Below are 23,398 nucleotides of genomic sequence, written 5' to 3'. Positions count from 1 at the left end.
ATGTGTCACGTAATATAATTTTTTTTTTAAATGCGGTTTTATTGCATCACTACAATTTCATTTATATTTAAGTAACCATTTATATTATTATGTTATAATGATATCTTAAAGTCTAGTCGAAAATATAGATTGATTCTGAGTTTTGGTTTGAATATTTCGTCCGCCCCACTTGTCTGCGATGAGCCGAACGCAGAAGTCCGGTGCGAGTGTGCAAATCATAACGACTATATTTAAGAAAGCGAAGGAGGGCGAACTCAAAAGTCTAATATAGGTGCCTAAAACGTCGCCATCGACTTGCCTGAAAAAAAGGGCATAGTTAGTATTTTACATACATTAATGACTCCTGTGAAATAAGTAATGCATACGCAGGATGTTTTCCTTCAAGCACATGAAAATTCAGTAGTGCTCACAGTTTTTGCTTAATAAAATATTAACACTCATGTTAAATAGGAGCAATATTTACTCATAGTACAAGCGAAACAAATCAGCACCTACAGTGAAGTAACATAAATATCGAAAGACTTACATGTCATGAAGCAGAGAGTAAACGGCGTTGAAAGCGACGTAGAGGAGCACGGAGAGCAGCGCCGAGGCCGCGTACACGAGCGTGTGGTAGCGCGCCTGCAGGCTCAGCTTCAGCGTCACGACCACCATCATCAGGTGGAACAGGCAGGCGCCGAACGACCTGGCGAACAAACGCCACTTTTACTTGACACTTGAGACGAGTTCGTTTTTTCGGATCGGTTAAATTCTTTGGTGACTTCAGTGTTTTATACATTATATAAATATCGGATAGATCTATATATTAAAAAAATAGGAGAAAAAAAATATTCGAAAATTAGTCGACTAGTGTATACACCGGTTTTCATGGGTACGTCACTCCGAGGTCTCGGGTTCGATTGCCGGCCAAGTCGATGTAGAAAAAAGTTCATTAGTTTTCTATGTTGTCTTGGGTCTGGGTGTATGTGGTACCGTCGTTACTTCTGATTTTCCATAACACAAGTGCTTTAGCTACTTACATTGGGATCAGAGTAATGCATGTGATGTTGTCCAAAATTTATAATATTTATTTAAAAATAATAATAATATAGAAAGATTTAAAACACAGTTCTTAAGGTAATTTTAGAAATAAATTATATTTCTATGCTCAATACAAAACACTTCAATAATACGTTACAAAACCAAACTGAAAACATCACTGCCAATAGACACTGGCGCTGTAAGAAATATTAACAAATTCGCCAATGACGTGCCAACTTTGGTAACTAAAAAGTGGTTTCACTTGCTCACTCACCCTTCAAACCGGGACATACCACTACTGTGGATAAGTGTTTATTTTTAACGGATACTGCTAGTTGGTATATTTACTTACCATAAATCGACAGTTTTCCCATCCATGCTTATTAGGGACGTATCGAACAACTCCTTCGAGAAGTAATAAATGACTAGAGAATGGTAGAGCGCTGACAGAAACCACGCACAGAAGTGGGACCATGATAACAGTTTATTTCTTCTTATTTCTCTGTACAATGTTGGATTTCTTAAAATAAAAATAAGTGAATTAATCATATTTTTTTCTTTATATTAATTTAAAAACGCACACATATACAAGTACATAAACAATAATTTATGTGTCGCTATTAATTTTAAATAAATTCTTCGAATTTGTTTTCGAAGTTTTGTCAATAATTAATATAATTTTATGACAATGCTCATTTACTAGCAAGTTTCCTAGTTACTTAGTTTCTGTAAAAAAATCGAGTTTGAACTAATTCTTACATTAAATAATGACTGTTTTATTTTATTTTATATTCAGTATGACAATCAACAGTAGATACAATATGAAAATGTTCTACTTTTTACAGGTAGTCTCACCATGCACTTATATAGTTCAACTTACTTCATAAGAAGATCCGCTGGCCACCTCTGGTCAGTGACCGAGAGTATGAGGCAAGGAACTGACGTAAATAGGAGGTTGTAGAATGTGAGATACAATGAGTCAAATATCGATTGTGTTGAAAAAGCTGAATTGGATTGGAAAATTAGCTGGAATATAAAAAAAATATGACGTTAGACGTTTTTATGACGTTTAATAAATTTTGATAATTATAAACCTCTCAAGGTTGCACGCATTACAATTTCTGCACTATGCATTGAAATTTCTGAAAATACTTTGCCATTTAAAGCCTGTGATATTCTATGTCAAATCAAATAAATCAAGTAAACTTTTCAATAAAGCATTTTTAAGTGTCAGTTTTTCAATATTTCATCGTTTCGGAAAGCAGCCTCTAGAGAAAAGAAATGGCACGACTCTCAAGAAGCATAATTGCTCTTTTAAATAACCAGATTCACAATGATGTTAATGTTTACAATTATTGATTAATCACAGCTGTGTTGAAACCCGAGCCTAAATCGTATAATTTTAACTAATGATAGGATTAATTGATAATGTCTTATCTACGTCCAATCACTGGGTTAATTGTTTTAATTTAACGTTCTTATGTTGAACACGAGTGTGTTTTAATAATAATAAAATTAACAAACCATAATATTTCCAAGGACTAGATTCTTGTAAAAGAAGAAGTGTATGAGTGTAGCGAGCCGCTGATAGTACCAGTGTCCCATAACCAATAACATTTTCTTAATCATCGCGAATTTGGTAAATGCAAAGTCCGCTGATCTGAAATATCGTCATTCATTCTGATTACACGTCAAATGTTCTTGTCAAATTGTCCATCAATAAATACATAATGATTACCTTAGAACATATAAAATTAAATAAATCTTTATTTTTAACAGTTGAATTAAAAAAATGGTATTTGTTCTATTTTGCAAACTCTTTCATTTTTCTTAATAAAAATATCATGTATGTACTTAAGTATGCTAGCCAACTTAATTATATCAGTCATGAGTGCTGAATATTATAAGTATTCGTTCCAAGGCCGGATCTACCATAAGGCTTTTTGGGCTTCAGGCCAGGTCTCCGTGGTTTTAAGGGGGGCCCAACTAAGTTAAGTCAAAGTCAAAAATAGGCGATAATGCGAAAGAATGCATAACTTTAATAAATTAAACAGATCATATGGTTTACAGTCCAGTGAGTCCTGCAATTAATTAAACCCATTCAATTAATTTAACGTTTTTTCAGATATGTCTTAGGTGGGCCCCTAAGTAGTGTTAGCTCAGGGCCCCCTAAGCTTACGGTCCGGCCCTGATTCGTTCATATGTACGATACTAATGTTTCCCACTGGTTTAATCGAATAGGTATTAGCTTTTAGTGTACCTTGCAGCTTGGTGGCCTTCTTTTCCGAAAATTCCAAAGCCGACATGCGCCTCCTGTATCATGGAGATATCATTCGCGCCATCTCCTATCGCGGCTGTTATAGGTCGTTCTGGACTTTGTTTTATTAATTTAACTATCTGGAATAACAAAACAAAAATAATTATTTATTTGAAAAACTGTTTATAGAATTAGCCTATTTGTAATATCACATTAGGGTCCTATCACGACTTTATAATTAATACAATAATAATTTATTTATTTGCTACCATTTATACGTACACTAAAGTAATAAATATAAACAAACAAGGTAATATGGAAGAGATTTAAAATATTATTTAGAACTAACAGTATTTAAAACGGGATATTTACCATGTTTTATATTTTCATTTGGTGGAGCTCGATATTTCGACATTATCTACGAATGTCTTGTTCACGAGAATATCCACCAAATAGAAATAAAAAAGATGGTAAATATTCCGTTTTAAATACTGTTAGTAATAAAAATAACCATGTTAATTTAAAATATTTATATTTATAGGCTTTATTTACATTTAATTTCATTGTAAACTGCATGTCACTCATCTACATTTGGCGCTAAAATTATGAAACCTGATGAATTTAAAGATGAATTTGAAATTTTTAATTTCAAATACCTAGTTTACATCAGTTCGGCTAGAATTGGAGTTTGTAGAAAACAATTTACTTTAATTTTGGTTACGTTTTTCTTCCTTTTTTATTATACAGCCTAACCTAACATGCTCTCTAAGCGGTTAATAACTTTTTTCCGCTCTCTAAAATTAATTCTTTGATAAATTGTAATAATTTAGTAAATTGCAATAAAAAATCCTCTTTATTTTTCTGCACGTCTACGGTTTGAGGTCTTCTAAATGAGACCATAACCTTTTTATGGGACTTTTTTTTAAATCTCTGGGACAAAAATCGGCTTACGCTATTAATACATAAGATTTGTATTGGATTAACTCACTTTCGCTTTTTGTATGGGTGACAGTCGACAGCACAGCACCGCGTCACACTTCATAGATATGTCAACAAAGGTACTCGCGAACGGTTTATCCAGGATGCAACTCATACTCATACCGTCGACTATCAGCGTAAAATCTCTGTAACTTGGTTCCTGTAATGTTCGCTGACAGATATTTAAATTAGCCTCCAATGCTTCCTCATTATCTATATTCACGAGAAACATTCGTCTATCATTTTCGGAAATGTGTGCACAAGATTGGGCGACGTTTATCGCTGTTTCTACCTGCAATTAGAAGATTTGTATATTTAGAACTGATTAAATCTTATTAGGAAACTTATCCTTTTTGTTTTGAACAATTATTTATTAAGAAATTTAAATATATTATATAATTATACAATTCACTGATAAGTCATCGTGTATAAGAGAATGGAATAAACAAATATTGTTATATATGGTATATTATTGGAAATAACAGCATTATTAAGGTCAAGACTGCAGTTTTCATTCATAATTCAATAGTTTTGAAGAAACAACATGGTCTAAGAACATTAATTAATTTATTTTAAATAGATTTAGGTTCTATTGGTCTCGTCGTTCACATGATAGCACCCTAGGATTCAAACTGGGTGGTTTATCAGATCTCTCACCAATTAACCTGGAATCTGAATGAGAGAATAAGACAGTGTTCAGGTGTAGTATAACTCCTTTAATTTGGTCCGCACATACATATTAGCATCACCTGACCTTGTCTCCGGTGAGCACCCAGGTGCGTATGCCGGCGCGGCGCAGCGCGGCGAGTGCGTCGGCGACGCCGTCCTGCAGACAGTCCTCCACCGCCGTTGCACCCACCAGGGTCAGCTGTTGCTCCAGCACGCGGTACTGCTGCGTAACCTGCTGTAGCGCCTCTGCGCTTTTGCCATCTATACTTTTGATCGCTGAATATTATGAAAAAAAAACCTTTAACTACTCCTTCGTAAAATTTTAAGTAAATCTATTCCTATACTTTTATAATTATAATTTTAAGAGTTTAATAAAATCTCTGGCTCTGAGATATTAAGGATATAAGGCAACCAGAAATAATGGTCAATGCTACGCCACTCAAGAAAACTAATATGTAAAGGACATATCCTTTGTTGATCCTCGCTCGTTCACCCAAGTACCAAGTAACAACAACCAAACGATTGGAATAAATAGTGATCATTCACTACTCATTCCACATAGGAATAATTGTCTACTAAATAAAATTTCTGTCTGTGATTATTTTGTACTTACATTCAGATACCCTTTCGTATTCATCCTCTGGTATTTCTCTGTATGCTATCGCTAACGTTCTTAAACCTTTGTTTGCAAAAATATTTATATCTCTATCAGTCTCATCTATGAGAGCAGTGTCTTTACAAATCGGAAAAACTGATGTCTCAGCACCCTTGCAAAACAACCATATCTAAAACAAAAGGTAATTCTATGATAAGATATAGTGATGAGTGGGGAAAACAATGGCGCGGATCCCACAAAAAATCATAGTGATTTGTGTACTATATATATTTTTTTTAAATAATAAAAAAGTATTTTCGAGAACTTACCATAATATATTCCAATTCTATGAAACTGACTTTATCAGTCTATAAACACGATTAATAAATCTATATATAAGGAACATAAGGAAGATGCCTTATTTTTTTATAATGAAACCGTTTTCATGTAGCTTCTAGTTTTGTTAAACAAAAAAAAATGAATTAAAAAATCTAACCTTCCCATTCTTGTCTCTGACAATGACCGACATTCTTTTTCTCTCCGACGTAAATTCTATAACTTGCAATCTTTCATACAGTTCAGTATTTTCTCCAATCCTGAGCATTAAAGTATTCCCTTCTTCCCCTAAGAAAGTAACGCCAACTCTGTCCGCTACTTCGACGAGAGCCTTCTCGTCTGGGCTGCTGCCCTGATAGTCCATTTTACTACCGATATCGTGCATGATCGCATTCCACGTCATGTCCTCAAGTACGCTTTTATTGTTTAATTTGTTTTGTTTCTTTCTTCGGAATATATTCATAATTTGTAAATTCTCATTACCAGAGAACCTTGCGCTTAATTTTTTCATATCTTCACTGGACACTTGTACCGAGTGACATAGAGCGAGGATTGTGAAGAAAAATCTAATGTCTGTCTGAAATAGAAAATAGTCGCTACAGTTAACCTGTTGTTGCCTCGTTATAAATCAAAACACAAATGAATGAAATACGTTTTATGTAGGTTGGTTCAAATATTATTTGGATTAATAAGATTTTATTAATTTGAGAATAGTGATAAAATCACTATATAAAAAGTTCAATTAAGTATCTTCACCAAACTGAAATAACTGAGGTTAGTAAGAATACAATTCAGAGTTCAAATTCAGGACCATTTTGTAACAAGAGAAAGATCTCATAATATCCTATATTAGCGAATTAGAGGATGAATCCATCAGGTATTTGTAGCTTGATGTGCCTCTGTGACGTTTTTCCCCCTTTTTTGTATTATAGCATATTTTCATTTGAAGAAATATGAAGATATTTATTGATTATAATTATGTAGCATTTAGCATTTACGCATATGTAATTTTTTTTTTTTTTCATACACACAACTGATTTTAATGGTAACCGCTTGTAAAGTTATTATATATAATAAATAAAAGATTTATCCGGGGTAGGTGGACGAGCAAATGGGCCGCGTGATTGTAAAGTATTTCGTCTATATGATTTAAATCTCTTTTAGGGTAAATACGGCTAGCTACGGAACCCACCAATATTGCCCGCAACGGTCTTAGATAATAAATTTTTACTTATCTTCAATTTAAAAATAAAACTATTTCATTATATTTATGTATAATGATTTAAATTATGTTTTAGTTTTATCTTAACGATTAAATATTCGTTGATTGTTATCGTACAGTTGTCTCAAAATTGAGGAAAACTATATTTAATGTTGACATTCAGTGAAAAAAATGTTTCAAATGTTATCAATGATAACATACATCAATACATCACAATATTCAAGGTTTAGTCTCGAATGTTTTAATTTTATCTACGTATTATGTTTAAGTATATAAAATAAATGACCCACCGACAGACCACCTGATGGTAAGTGGTCATCACCGCCCAAAAACAATGGCGCTATAAGAAATTTTAATCAATCCTTACATCGCCAATGCGCCACCAACCTTGGGAACTAAGATGTTATATACCTTGTGCTTGCAGTTACACTGGCTCACTCATCCTTCAAACCGGAATAATCAATACTGAGTACTGCTGTTTGGCGGTAGAATATCTGATGAGTGGGTGGTACCTACCCAGACGAGCTTGCACAAAGCCCTAACATCACGAAATCATATCGGTTCTGTATTTATTCCCCCCCCCACACAAGTTATATTTAAATGTAAAGGTAAAGTAATTAGTTTCGTAAAGCGAAATGCCTCTAAAACTATGAAAGTCTTAGAACTTTAGCTCTTTTATCTTGTCTTTTTGTAAGTGTTCTCCTAGAAATTACGTATCAAATTGAAAATGATAACATTAAGTCGTAAGTCTCTCTATCACTAGTGTATTGATATCAAACAAAGACAATCGGTTGTTAACCAGAAGAGAAAACTGTATTGTCTCTCCCAATTTATGTATATATATTATTATAATTATTATTAATGTCATTGCCCGTGTTACTTTATCTGGTGATTATAGCCACGATTTTATTATCACGTTAAGCAAATATTTAGTGAAACTTATACGTATGTATATATAAGCATAAGTCACTGGAAAAAGACAAAAAATAAATTATTGAGTATTATTTTATCTGCAATTATAGAATACTAAATAATTATAAAAAAATCGCGTAGTTTGTTCTCAAACAAGATAATCAAGGATCTAATATTAAAAAAATATAGCGATTATTCACTTTTTAAATGCTAAAAGTAGTAAAATTGTCTATGTCTAAATATCAGTGTCTTTGATTAGTTTTTTTGATGGTAGGTATGACAAATGGCTAAGTAAGAGTAGGGCGAATAACCTTCTAAGTAATAACGTAGATATATAGTAAATAATAGTTAAGTGAGACTTATAAACCGAAATTTCTTAGTGATAGCAAGAAAATGTCAACCAATCAAAGTCGAGACAAAACTATTGATTTGAATTTTCTTTCTTTAAATATTTCAATTCAATTGACCTGAAGTATCTGAATCAGGTTTCAATTGACCTGAAGTAAAAAGACGAAATTGGTCTAATGGTCATCTTCGCCCATATAAACTATGGGATGATGATAGCGTAATTAACGAGAATTAATTAAGTAATCACCCAAACGCATATATATAAAGATTTACCAATACTATTAGTAAGTTATATTTATTAAAATATAAAACTAAATATTGACCTGAAATGTGTCTAAAGGCTCGTCGAACCGCTCCGTGTCGTACAACTTTGAATCTCTTTCCTCATAAATTTGACCCTTGATGGAACACGCTTTGAACACCATGAGATTCTTAGTTAGAGTTCCTGTTTTATCTGAGAATAACACTTCCACTTGACCCAATTCTTCGTTTAGATCAGACGTGTTCGCTATCGCTGGTCTTCCAGTTTCCTCACATCGAAGGTCGTCATCCCATCCGATAAACAGCGCACCTTGAAATTGACATAATGTACTTAATATCAAATACATATTAGCCTTTGTCCAGCTGTGAGATATTTATGAGCTGTATTAATAATATATACGCCAAACATATTTAATATTTTAGAATTTGAATATCTTTCATTGATGTACACATAGACAAATAAAGCTCAACGATAAAGCAATATAAATTTACGTTATGAGTATTAATTACATTGAGTAACATAAACTCACCGATAAATTTGTACAATTCAATCGTGACGTACAAGGACATTGGTATGATGTAGTAATAAAGAAGCAAGAACGAAAACAAATCCTGTAAAATACTCGAAAAGCTCAGAGAAAATGTTGATTCCATTCCTAGAGACTCGTTCCGTCCCGGGTTTAACTTCTCTATCACGACCTTGGCAACAAATGATCCTGTTATCTCTATGATAAGAAGGTAGATGAACAGTATTAGGAATCTGTTGACTGCCGCTTCACTCGATGAGAACTTATTACCTGAGTACTTTGAGTTGAGAGCGAGTTTCGTCTCTTCTCCTGAAACACAATATTATATTTTATCCGTGCAAATTTTTAAGGTAACCATAAATTTATAATTTATACATTTTAATGATTGATAAATCTTAATTTGTTTTGTAAATAATATTATATACTTCCTAAGTTTGTACAATTTCATTCCTCAAGTGTATATATTAAATACCTACTCGGAAATCAAACAGAGCCAAGCGAGTCACTCCTGTTCATTGACATTGATGACTGGAATATAAAGACTATTTTTTTTGTTAAATACTCAATAGTAAGTATTTCACGCTGATATTTTAAGAAGGACATATCAATCATTACACCATCACTGTGATGACTAAGGTATTTTATCCTTTGTGTAATTACAAAGCAAAGTACACTGTTTTTCTGCTTGGCGGGAAAATTAATGGTAATTGGTGGAAAATAAATGATTTTAAATTCTACGATATTACATTTTGAAGTTCACCTGTATAAACGGCGCAACCAATCGCCCATTCGGTGTTTTTAACCCTGGATCCTCTTAACATTATGTTATCCGTCGACAGAGCCAGGCTGTCTAAGCCGGGTATCTCAAGACGTCCATAAAACGTGTATAGATCTGCTATCGGATGTGGGACCTCTATACGCATGCCGTTCGGTATGATATCTAGGTCAAATAAAAGGAGATTAAACTCATTTGGAAGTATTTATCGTGGGTGATAAGAAGATGACAAGTTCAGTATTGGCGTTATCGATCACCTGTAAAGTGCCGACTTAAAATCTGTATTTGAATACATATATTGTGATCAATTTATCTTCTTTCTTCAAGGACAGATTAAACTGAGTTATTCGTTATAATAATATAATATATTTTCATAGAATAATAAGTTTTACTAGGTTATCTAAGTAATTATAATGAGTTAGCGCAATAAATAATAATTTGATATACGATAAATTGTGTTTATAAATTCAAATTTTAGTAGTAAGTCACATTGTAAAAAACAGATATGAAACTACAAAAAACTATCTTATCGTTTTAAACAAAATAAAACATTTATTTTTATTGATCTGTAATAAATAACACGAATGATTCATAGCTACTACATTATTAATTATATTTTTTTTTAATTTATATTTTCCCACAAATAAATCTAATAAATATACAAATGAAAATATTTAAAGTTACCGGCTGTATATCCTACAAATGGGGGTGGGACCCTCACAGTCTTTAGATTTGTCTCGCCATCCAAATTGGCGGTGGTGACGTAACATTTTCCCTTTTCGCCAGCTGCGCACAGAAGCACCAGATCAGCAGGTACTTCTCTACCGCGTTTCACGCGAACTAGCGTTCCAGGTGCGATTGAAGAATTCCGTACTTCTTTTATTACACCTTTGTGGACTGTTTCCACTGCCAAAAAAAAGGATTGTGTTACATTATTGTATAATTATGTCGTTTGATTTTAGATGTAATTTATAAATCCGTGAATTATTAACATAATTCTTCTTCTAACAAAAAAACAATTTCTTTTAATTCAATAAAAAAAAATTAATGGTCCAATTCCGATTTTCCAAGATATGTCCATCATCGGAGAGCCGAAATTGACGAAAGGCGTGTTGACTATTATATCTCAAACGCAGAGAACTCTGCTTTAAAGTTGCCAGCCATAGCCGTAGTCATCAGGTATCATCACCATGAACAAGTTGGTTTTTAAAGGTGTGTCATTAAAAGTCAACGTTGACAAGCGAGAAGGCGCGCCCCTCCACGTTAAATTGACAATGTGCATTAGTATGAGTGACGCTCGTGTTTACAAAATGTCTTAGTGTGCGTGAAATGAGCAATTAGTGATAGGAAAAAAAAATCAGATTTGATTACATTTGTCGATTATATGCCGATAATTTAACATTGAGGCTCGTCTTTCTGAGTGAACGTATCTATAGTTGAATATAATAATCAAGTAACTACACATTTTCACATTTGTAAAAAGTATTAAAATTGTCTTTGATTAGTAATTTATATAATATTTTATAGCACGTCAGTAAGTTGTGTTAGAGCAGACCGGAAGGACTATAATAATAATCAGTGTATAGTGTAAATAGTAAGTAAACAAGACTCAAGACTCAATAGTGATAAATATATACATAGTAGGTGTAACGACCAGTAAAACAAAGGAGTCTTTAAGTTTGTTATCCAGTAAAACAAAGGAGTCTTTAAGTTTGTTATCTTTACAATGCTATAAATATTTCGGAACTGATACGGAAAGCTTTGTTTAGAATATGCTCTTAAGATCATTAAATATAATACTTCGTATGTAAAACAAATACTATCACTGTAACACAACCACAACAACAGACAGGGCCGGACCGTAAGTTTAGAGGGCCCTGGGCTAACACTACTTAGGGGCCCACTTAAGACATATCTGAACGTAGACTAGAATTAAATCAATTAAGTGGGTTTGATTAATTGCAGGACTCGAAAGGTTGCAAACCATACGATCTGTTTAATTTAATAACTAAAAAAAAAATGGATTATTTCGTATTATCTTCTATTTTTGACTTTGCCTTGACTTATCTGGGGCCCCCTTGAATCCACGGGCCTTGGGTTGAAGCCCAAAAAGCCATATGGTAGATCCGGCCCTGATAACAGACTTTAATTTAATCGTGATAGCTATGTCGAATAGATTACGTGGACTTAGATAAAAAATTACAAAGTGTTATAAACTAGGCAAGCGCTACTTCCTAAAAAGGTAAAAAAAAATTGAAAGATTTTCTTTATCATGGAATATCATATCATGGAATACGTGAAATTCAAGAAATCGCCGGTTTAAGAATCGCCAGTCAAGATCAGCTCAGCGATAACATAACTCGACAAACAGATAAGTCAAGGCGAAAGAAACACCGTTTCCGAGAGATAAGAAGATAATCACAAATTTCGTTTATCTGAAGTGGGTACCATTACTTTTAAAGTTCAAGTTTTCTATTTTGCAATGTTGTGTATCAGACGATGTATTCATTTCATTTGATAAGACTTTAATCATTTTAAAATATGGACACAGTAACAGCTTGTGTCTCACGATGTTTTCCTTCGCCGCCGAGCACGAGATAAATTATAAAGAGAAATATGGGTTTGAACCCGCAATTATCGGATAAGATGCACGCTTTCTAACCACCAGGCCATCTACGCTCTGCACGCGTTCTAATCACGCCACTAAAATATAGGCATCACGGTCTTTTTTGACGTCTTGTGAAATAAAACTTAGGACTAGCACCCAATTGAATTCCTGCAATGACCGTCCTCGATAAGGATTGGAATTGTTGCAATGCAGTTGTTTATTCTTAAACTCTTATATTCTATTTTATATTGTTATAATGTGTATTCAACGTCAAAAGTAAACGTCAGAAATAACATAAGGTGATATTATATGCTTTGCTCAATAAACTAATGGAAAAATATTTTTCGGATAGTTCTAGTACTCCCTGAGAAGTTTAAGTTCATAATATAAATTTAGACTATTGTACCTCTAACTTATCACGATTTCTTTGAAACTATAAGAAATATATGTACGTATATAAACAATTTCAATTCCAAAGAAGGATTCATGTATATGAGTTTGTTTTAATCTTTTGATGTCACAGTAGGATTACCATTTACAAAGGTCAATCGTGGATCTTACTCATTATTTACTAGCCGAGACGAAGGGAGATCACAGTAAATTAATTATAATAACTTATGCCTAACCATATTATTTAAGTGATTGTTGCACTAGGTTAACACAAATTAACCTAATCTAGTAGGAATATATCTTAAGCACGGTATCTTAAAGCGACGTAACTAATTATATAAGTAAATTGAGTTCTTAAATACCACCGCGACAATTCGACCAGTGGAATAAATTAATCTCAAAAACTACTCATTCATATTTATTAAACAATATAGAAAAATAGCTTACCGATTTGATTGTTAACTTTATTGTCTGCTTTATGCCGGAGCCAGTCCTCGTAGCCCTGCTTGACAGCCGTCACTAGAACCATGAAGCTTAAAGGCGCGATGCTGGTAAACGGAGATACGGGACTGTCTTTAACAAAAACAATAATATATAAGTCATATTTGCAAAGATAATATCGGTATAATTTTCTAATACTGATTTTTGATCTTTATTTAAGAGCACTTTTGGAATCGAAATCATAACAAAAATTTGAAGATTTGTGCACAAATTTTAACTAAACTATTGACTGGCTCATTGTGGTTCACCTTGCCAATAGTGGTTCAACTTTTACAGGTGAGCAATGGTTCAAGACAAACTTAACTTTACAAATTCCATAGTAAGGCCAAGGAACACTCAAGAAAGACAAACTCCGTGTAAATCAAGATATCGTCGTCGTAGAATTCAGTGCAATATTTTCGCCAACAATTTACAATCCAATAAATCAGATTGAGACGCTGCCTAGTAATAAAATATGGGAGCAAAATAACGTAAAGTTATAAACAATATGATATAACAACGGCTCAGATAGAACGTCTGTAAAGAAATTATGATACATAAAAAAATTACAATAGTACATTTAAAAGGAAAATTAAGTATTTACCTTTAAAATACTTGTTATACGATGATTGTCCATGACTGTTTGTTTTTAGATAATGTTATAGATAAAATATAGGTAGGGAATTTCCTGAAACCGTTCAAGTCAATGAAAGATTCTTCGAAATTATGGAATGGTTTCATGGTGTATAATTACGAATACAATTGCGAAATAATTTTATATGTAAAATGTTATACTTGATGACTTTGCGTTATTGATCCAAAAACATTTATCAGTTTCTTTACAAACCGGTAAATAAGAATAGTTAAGTTATCGTCTCGAATCTCAGTTATCATTTCACATGATATGACATATGGTTACGGAATACCAAATATTTTTCAATTCAGGGTCACGTCGAAATTAGTTCAGATATGAAAACTATCGTAGTTTTGCAGAATCGCACTACAGGAGTATGAGTAAAAACACATGAATACGGGTATTTGTTGTTTTAGTGTGCATGCATGTTTTTATTACCAGGCAGAACCAATATATACACAATATCATTGTTTATTTTGATAGAAACAGTAATTATCATTACAAAAGTCGACGAGTAATGATAAGCTTATAACGTCATATTTCCGATACCGCTAAGTCTATAAATCGTTTCTGGGGCTACGTAATCGTTCCTCTTTCGTTCCTCTCAATCATCGGCTATTAGTATCATTACTAAATTATTTGACTGAGATTATATAGATGATAAATGGCGTGGAGTCAGTATCTGTTGAATTTCCGACAGGATATACATACATAAAAATTGTAAGTATTTACCATAAACATGTAAGTTATTTGACGGAAAAGAAAAACTTTGCGTTTATATATATATAGTCTGAGAAAATGAGCAAATTAATCCTTATTTTTGCATACAAACATGTAAAATTACCATAATTAATGAATAAGAAAATTGTTTGCCTTTAAAATATATATAATTATATTATATATATAAGTAAGTACGACCGTATCAATATAAGTTTTATCCATTATCGGATCACTGTGCTTAAAAATACAGCACAAAAGACCCATTCAAATTAACATAATTTATAGCCTAAATTAAAAGCCCTTAAAAACTAATGCATATTTAACCTCATAGCATATTTTTTTTGAATACTCGAAGCTAAGCTGATAGCTTCTTAATCCAGCAACATCAAAACCTACCTATGACAATAGCGATGACGGTCACAATTAAAAAATAAAAGTTGACCACTCTCCGAAACTGCTCCGACAAGTTCTTCGGTATAAACATGAGGAAGGTGTACTTGGAAGTTTTGATCTTGTTATGCTTCCTCTTTCCATCTTCTTCCTCGACACCGACATGTATTTGCCGGGTTTGCGTCACCGCTGATACTTTGTTCGACTGTAGAAAAAAACGAAACGAATTAAAAATGGCAATTTTCTACGGTATTTTTGAAGTTACTAATAACAGTAAAAATCCTGATTTCTTTTTATTGAAAACTTATGACAATAATCATTTTATACCAAATACGTTATTAATTAGCATTAGGTTCATATCTTCGTTTTTTTTTCATGTATCACGTCTATGAGACACCCCCACACATTGTGCTTAATCTTTCTAGTTATACTTCCTCTAAAAACACGGAATCACCATTTAATCTTAAAATTGGAACTATGTTTTGACATTCATAGCGTTTAGGTTTGCTTTTTAATGAGATAATTGGGATAAGCGAAGGGAACTTGCCAAAATGTCAATCACATACCACTTATGAGCGTCTTATTGCGATGACTAATGAATGTACAAAACGTATAATAAAATAAAACCTACTATCATGCACGTAGAATCCAAAGTTTAATTTTGTCAGTATATTTTTATATTATTTGAGAAATCTAAATAATAAAGTAGCCTTAATCAAGAAAATACGACTAGTTACTCGAAAATGTAATTAATATGCACAAATTAATAGCTTTATAGTAAAGCAACAAAAGCGAATACAAGTTCTCAGCAAAACGACGCATTTTTTGTTAATATGTCAATCTTATATGTTAATAGCGTAAGCCGATTTTTGTTCCAGTGATTATAGGACGGTAGCTGCACATAAAAAATCGGTTAAGGTCGCATTTTGAAGAGCTCCTGTCGTAAATGTGCAGAAAAATAAAGAGGATTCTTAATTGCCATTTACTAAATTGTTACACAGGCCGAGTAGAGAGCGGTAGGTACTATGAAAAAAAAAAAAAAATTTAAACAAAATTAAAGTAAATTGGTATCAACAAACTCCAATTCTAACTTAAATAATGTATACTATTTGACATTAAAAATTTCATTTGTATACTATTTGACATTAAAAATTTCATTTCAATAAGGTTTCATCATTTTGGCACCACATCATCTACATGTGGTGTCATAGATTCCGAAATTCCGTCATTAGGAAGCCGTGCATCCAACGCTCTATTATATATTGTAAACGTGCCATTTTCACGCACATCCGTTCATCTGACTTTAAGTGGATATCCGTTCCTTATTAGAAGAAGTTTATTTGAAAAAGAAGAAATGGCATCACATCTTCCTACTGCAATCAAATATACCTAAAGGCTTCTTACGGTGAAGACATGGCTACTGATGGATCTGACCGGCCATAACACATGAATCATGAGGCAAACGTCAGTCAGGTTAAGAGGCTATGTCCCTTGCTAAATTTAATATTTAAAACGATGAATAATAATGGTATGTTAGTAACTGACGATATTATTGTATCAGTAATACACAAATTATTTAAAAAGAAAACTTATCACAAATTAATTGATAAACACGGAAATATACTTAAAACATTGAAGATTAAATTAATTATAAAATCACGTTCGATAAACGATTGAAATTATTAAAAATAACAAACTTAACACGAGGCGACTCAAGTAAACGTGACGTATAAGAATTATTTTCCAAATTCTTAATCTTTCGTATAGTTTCAATGGATGTTTGTGGTCGCCTTTATAATACTTACTTATAGACTATATAGTATTATATATTAACTTAACGCTAGATTTTGAAGAAAAATCTTTGTGTGGAATGAAAGTAAAATTAGTGCCTAATTTTAATTCATCTTGTGAATACCTTGAAAGTAAACATATTCGTAATCATCAGGTCGAAATATACGTCAACGCAAAAAATCAACCTTAATTATTTAGGTTCGATTGCTTAGATCCAATCTCAACTGTAATTGGGATTTGGAAAGGAATATTCGGAAATACACCCGTCAAAATAATTATTATCTTTAAAAAATATAAAACCACAGATTAAAACGTACCTCATTATAATATTGTAAGATATATTTTTAAACACTTTCTAATCTATAACTACATATTATTATATAATAAAATAATAAATTGCGTATTTGTATATTAAAGATTAAAATTTCTTTTGTTTTTTATTGCAATCGGCTCACAATAAACGGTTCTTCAATGTGATGATATCATCGGTAATTATAAAAGATTAGGTATAGTAAAATATATTGAGATCAATGGGTTTATAGATGGGGAATTAGGCGGATAAATGGGAAACTGGATGCGAGTTAGGTAAATCGGTGGACCGGTGGATAAGTTTTAAGATAGCTTTAGATTAACTAAGCAGCATATATAGACTGGATATCTGAATTACTCTATCAATCCAGTTAGGAAATTTTATATATATTCGATAATTGAGGATAGGTATAGTATAACCTATGCTAGGTCGAGTATCTTATATTTTATAAATAGGAGAGGACCATTTTAATCCAGGCTGCGGAAGTGCGCCATGCGTTGTGGGGTGCCATACCGATGATGGTCAAATCTTGGACCATCGGTGAAGTGCCCCAAAAGATATTCGCAAAAAAAATTTTAGATCGCCAAAACACTGCTTACGGAGGCACTTGTTATTTAAGACGGGGTTGGATGTTAGATGTTTTTACAGTTATAGTTCATGTATTATTTTTATTTATATTAGGTAGGTTTGTGTATATATTTTGTTATTAAGTATAATCTTATTACCTTTCAATAACTTTAAGCTTTCAGGTATTAGAAATCCTCTGGGATTTCGATTCAACGGGGATATGCTGTTAGCATTCTTGCCATCATTCTACGCGGTCATCATTTATACTATTATACTATATACTATTTTAAATTCTTATATATCCAACAGTTAATTAATAATTCTCATATAAGTACTCATTTTGATGTGTACCTATATAACCTATCGTGTATAATCCAAACTTAGTATTATCCATAAATTTTATCTTCGCTCGGTGCCCACGTACGCTCTTCCTAGCATTGATATCATTAATTTGGCCGTAGAATCTAATCGCGCATATAACATCATATTTGATTAAATAATACACTAACAAAGACGATAAAATATTATTGATTTTTTTATATAATAATATTGTTCCTATTCGATGTTTGGTGACGTCATAGCCCCGGGTGACATACACCAATTCAATTTTTTTTTTTTTTTATGTTAGAGGTGGCAAACGTGCGGGAGTCTCACCTGATGGTAAGTGACTACCACCGCCCATGGACATCTGCAACACCAGGGGGTTTGCAGGTGCGTTGCCGGCCTTTTCAGACTAATCACTTTTTTAAATAATTTTAATTTGATCAAGATTTCACTTTATGCTTTGAACATATGATAAAATTCAGTGGGATTTCTCAAGTTATTCTGATTAGATAGAACAACTGTACCGGGAAAACCATCAACGTATGTATATCTATTATGATAAATTATATTCATCTAAATAAAGAAGACCGATTTCATTTTTAACACACAAATTATCAGCCTACAAAAAAATCATCATATTTCTCACTATCAAGCTTTACTGAAAAATTGTTTTTGATTCCATACCGATATATTTCCGAGAGATGTTAACTAATCTACTTTCTTTCCCGACTCATAACTTTTGTATAATAAGGACTGGCTAAATTAATTCTTGCTTTCATCATTAACAAATAAGTGTCTTAGCCACCCCCATAGTAGTTGTAAAACAAGTAACAAGCCGAAAGCTTTCCTAACGAGTGTTAGCATCTTGAAGCGGCAGGGCGTACAAGTCTAAGAATTCCTTCGCTAAAGTATGATTTTTGTGTCCAAATAAATTTAAAAAACTGTTATTATTGTTATTCTGGCTTGAGCGTACACACGTATCGAATTATTAGGAAATGAACTAACCGACGAATTAAAATGAAAACGTTTTCTTGGATCCAGTTGTGAATATTTCTGTGCGTCCTGAGAATTAGGTAATTCAAATCGAATATATTTGATTCAAAGCAGCTTTCAGCGAGAAGAAGCCGCAAGAAACTCGCATTCTTAGTTGCTCTTTTAATATTAACCTGATTTCCAAGGAAGTTAGTATTCACAATTAATGTTCTAAATAAGTCCTGCCTTGGAAACCGAGCTTAAATCCAAACATTTTTATCCAAAATGTATTATGTTTACAAATTTTATTTTGGTAGTACACTTCTGTAACGGTAAGTTCGTTAAGCGCTTGGTCCTGAGCCTGAACCTTCGGAGCTGGATCACGAGGGCCAAGAATATAGAGTGCAATTCACATGTTGTGTGCTTTTTAGATTGACCATCATTAATTTAACTTCTAATTTACAAAAATCGTTTTTGATAATACAATTACAATTTCATTACAATGATTCCAAGGCGCCTTTGTCATCATCTTAAATTTATTACAGGTGCGACTTTTTATTGTTATTACATAAGCTTAATAAGTAATAATTTAATAGATGTCCTGAGAAAGATAAAAAGAAACGATTTCCATAATATAACTGTGTAGGTATGTCGAAGGCGAAGCGTGAGACAGCTCGACAAGAAAAGGGTGATTTCAAGGCTAATATCGCCTTCCTAGCTCTGCACGGACAATCGATATAATATATTTCACTACACGTGTGCATATCAGCTATCATAATAATTAATTAAAATTCTCGACCGAGGTAATTGTGAGGAAAGTGCTAGCGTCGTTTAAGTATTTATGTATCATTTATGATGGAGAGAAAGAACATTTGGTGTTTCAGTTTATAATATACTAGCTACTCATTCTGCCTTTGCCCGTTTAATAATTATAAATTTTATATAAAAATGTATCATTTTGATAAATATTGCCTTGCTCCGATCAACTGCTTTAATCCAAGAGCTTGTAACTTTGACCATAAGACTGAAATTCGTGTTCCTTCAGTTTTAACTGAAGATAATAACGCTATCCGAGAAAATTTAATATATATTATATTTGCAACATATCAGACCGAGTACGTTTAATTGGGACGGTCAAGGTACATAACTGTACAAGAAATAAATTATCATGGAAAATATATAAATATCTTTTAAATATATATTTTTATTGTTTTTGTTTTGTAAATAACTTGACTTTAATGGCCTTAAAAATGGCGTTTTGTGTGTCGGTGAAGTTATCGGAACTTTGGAAGTGGAATTAAATTGGATATACCTCAGTTTTTAAGTAGAACTGTATTGTATTATAAATAAATATACTAATAACGAATAATGAATTAAGTATATAATACAGTGAATCAAAATCAAATAGAATATGTAGGTAAATCTAAGGTTGATTATCTTTAATCCTCTTTTCTTCATTTTATTCTTTTTTTGTTGCTACACACTGAAAGATGGCGCAGTACAAAATCAACTTCGATACCATTCAACCGATGTCTAGACTAATTGGTAAATATGTACAGACATAACGGCTGTCAGGTTCTGCAATTATTTTAATATACCCAAATGTTCTACTCTAAACCCTAAAATTACAAAGATAAATATGCCAGTGTAACTACAGGCACAAGGGACATAGCATCTTAGGTCCCAAGGTTATTGATAACGGGCGGTGGTGATCATCAGGTGGCCCATATGTTCGTCCGCAGAACTATGATATAAAAAAACTGCATCTCTAGTTTAGTTATAGAATGAATATAGAATTAATGAGTAGTCATTGGAACAGTATCAGTGGCTTGAAATTTGGCAGGTAGATTTCTTGTAGGGTGTAGACATCCACTAAGATATGAAACATTTACGAACCCCAACCCCTAAGGGGGTAAAAAAAGGATTGGAAGTTTGTGTGTTTATAAATTTCGCGCGGGCCTAGCCACGGGTTCAGCTAATATTAATATGTAATTTACAACCAACGAATTATTTCAGAGCAAAATCTTGCAACCAATTTTGAAGGATACTAGGACAATTTTTCACACAAATATGCTTTAATTGCGTGCATCATAATTAACCACCACAAGAGTACTATAAAACTATCGATTTTATAGGTGATTATTCACCTTGGGAATTAAATGATTGCCTCCAGGTCGTTTAAATAAAAGATAGAACCACCTACAAATAATAACCTCTTCATTAAAATAGATTAATACAAATCAATTAACAGTCGACGATATCGAACTACAAACACGCTACAATTGAGGAGTTCCTTATTTTATTAAGTATGGATGAATGTACAGATTACAAACTTTTTTGAATCGTAATGATACAACAGAGTCTCTTAACGTAGCAGTAGTATACTTACGACATATTCTAACGTCAAACTGTAATATATAGTTTTGTTTTATTCTGATTTGAAAGGTGAGTGAACCAGCGTCACATAAAGGGCATCGAAAATGTAAGCGATGGTTAATATTTTTTACAATGTCAATGTTTATCGGCAGTGGTGATCATTTACCATGAGGTAGAAAAAACCGCTTATAATGGCAATCGTACCGACTTCTAATATAGACAATACGAACTTCTATACCAACCTTCCGCTTTATCCACGCGAAAGTTATAAAACACAAACTTCCAACTCCCGTTTTACCCCCTTAGGGGTGAAATCTGTCCTTAGCGGATTTCTTCATCCTATAAGGAACCTACCTGACAAATTTCATGATTAATCAGTGAATCAGTATTTTGCTTTATATATATATATACACATGTTTATAGACAATGTGTTTTATTTAAATTAATATAAATAATAATACAATATATAGCCTATTCCAATGGAAGTAGGAAAAAAGATAAACAAATTCATGCAATTTTCTAATAACTCAGCTATAACTGCTAAAGCTATAGCTTGTGCACTACTAAGAATTTATGATTAATATATCTTTATTTATAATATAACACAACTGCACTTAACCACTTATTTCCAGTTTAATTTTACTTCCAAAATTCCGATAACAGTTTCGTCGACGATCAAATCGCCATTTTTTCGCAAATTCATATCTGAATATCATAGATTAATCAAGCTCTCGACCAATGATAGCGCGTCAATTTGCTGTCAAATATTGTTTATTTGACTTTTTTCCTGTTACGGTTGGAATAGATTTCAACCATAACAGGAAAAAAGTCAAATAATAAAAACAAAATAACTGTGTTAAAATCTGACACCGCTACAATGTACAGTCATACGTATAATAGAGTATTTTGTTTGCTAAAGAAAAAGAAGACCAAAATAAAGAAGGTTACTAAGACAGAACACGTGATTCTTAATAGTTTGCGTTTCGACCCTGGTTCAAATCACGCACGCACCATTGAGTTTTAATTTACAAGGAAACATCGTGATCGTGCGTGGTGGAGAAACTCAAGGCCTATTCCTTAAGAGGAGAGGTTTTGACGAGCAAAGGATTTTATACGCACTCTTACTTTCAAAGCTTGTTTGTCAAAAATATCTTCCGAAAAAAGATTTTTACCGTTTCCATCATAAATAAAAAAAAAACTCGTGCTGTAAACATTTAAAAGACTTTTTTATTCTATTCGGTATAAACAAATTATCAAAGTATCTAATTATTAGTAAGTTATTCAATTGTACGATTCCCTTTAATAAGCATCGTTTACATAATTTATCAAAGTAACTTACTTATAAGCTTTTATTTAACCTACTTTATAACTTGTAATAAAAAATAAACACTTAACTTGAATACGAAGGGAATTCATAATGAAAGATTTAAATGATTTTTAAGTTCATATAATATGATAATATATATTGAAAATAAGCTTTTAATAGATTTATGTAGGTACCGTAATTAATCAAATTAATTATAATAGATCGTCTTATCCCAAAAACAAATTGAATTTTATCTAATTTGGTTAGGTGTAATTGGATTGAAAAATTGTTGATATTTATTTCGTGCATATAAAGTTAAATAAAAACTTGTGAAAAATAAATCTGCTTGATGAAATTAAATGGTCTTATAATATAATTCTAGGTTTATAAATGCAATGTTTGGATGGATGTTTGTGACTTAATCGCGCCAGAACTGATGAACTGATCGGGATGATTTTTGACACGGAGATTAGAGATTAAATTCTGAAATAGCATATATATGTTACTTTTTATGCACAAAAATCTATCCCACAGATTTTGTTTTTGTCTTACACTAAGGAAAGCATTAACATGATTTTTGCTTAGTGACAGTTTAGGGCACAGAGAATGTCAGAGGTTTCTTTTATACCG

General features: G+C 32.4%; 1 protein-coding gene across 1 annotated transcript in view; it reads right to left on the bottom strand.

Annotated features, from left to right (window-relative positions):
• Positions 1-37: 37 nt before the first annotated feature.
• Positions 38-23,398, bottom strand: part of LOC125066315 (phospholipid-transporting ATPase IF) — a 29,274-nt gene continuing 5,913 nt past the window's right edge. The window contains exons 2-17 of the mRNA XM_047674357.1: positions 15,129-15,327; positions 13,346-13,471; positions 10,585-10,806; positions 9,886-10,065; positions 9,129-9,434; positions 8,661-8,908; positions 6,016-6,432; positions 5,538-5,709; positions 5,010-5,200; positions 4,266-4,547; positions 3,281-3,417; positions 2,545-2,680; positions 1,901-2,046; positions 1,373-1,540; positions 527-685; positions 38-298 (exon numbers count right to left, since the gene is read on the bottom strand). Of these exons, the coding sequence (XP_047530313.1) occupies positions 106-298; positions 527-685; positions 1,373-1,540; positions 1,901-2,046; positions 2,545-2,680; positions 3,281-3,417; positions 4,266-4,547; positions 5,010-5,200; positions 5,538-5,709; positions 6,016-6,432; positions 8,661-8,908; positions 9,129-9,434; positions 9,886-10,065; positions 10,585-10,806; positions 13,346-13,471; positions 15,129-15,327 (3,282 nt within the window). The 3' untranslated portion in view covers positions 38-105. The remainder of the gene's footprint in view (positions 299-526; positions 686-1,372; positions 1,541-1,900; positions 2,047-2,544; positions 2,681-3,280; positions 3,418-4,265; positions 4,548-5,009; positions 5,201-5,537; positions 5,710-6,015; positions 6,433-8,660; positions 8,909-9,128; positions 9,435-9,885; positions 10,066-10,584; positions 10,807-13,345; positions 13,472-15,128; positions 15,328-23,398) is intronic.

Source organism: Vanessa atalanta, chromosome 9 (assembly GCF_905147765.1).
Source record: "Vanessa atalanta chromosome 9, ilVanAtal1.2, whole genome shotgun sequence".
In the NCBI taxonomy this organism is placed as follows: Eukaryota; Metazoa; Arthropoda; class Insecta; order Lepidoptera; family Nymphalidae; genus Vanessa; species Vanessa atalanta.
This window is presented reverse-complemented; position numbering and strand designations above follow the sequence as displayed.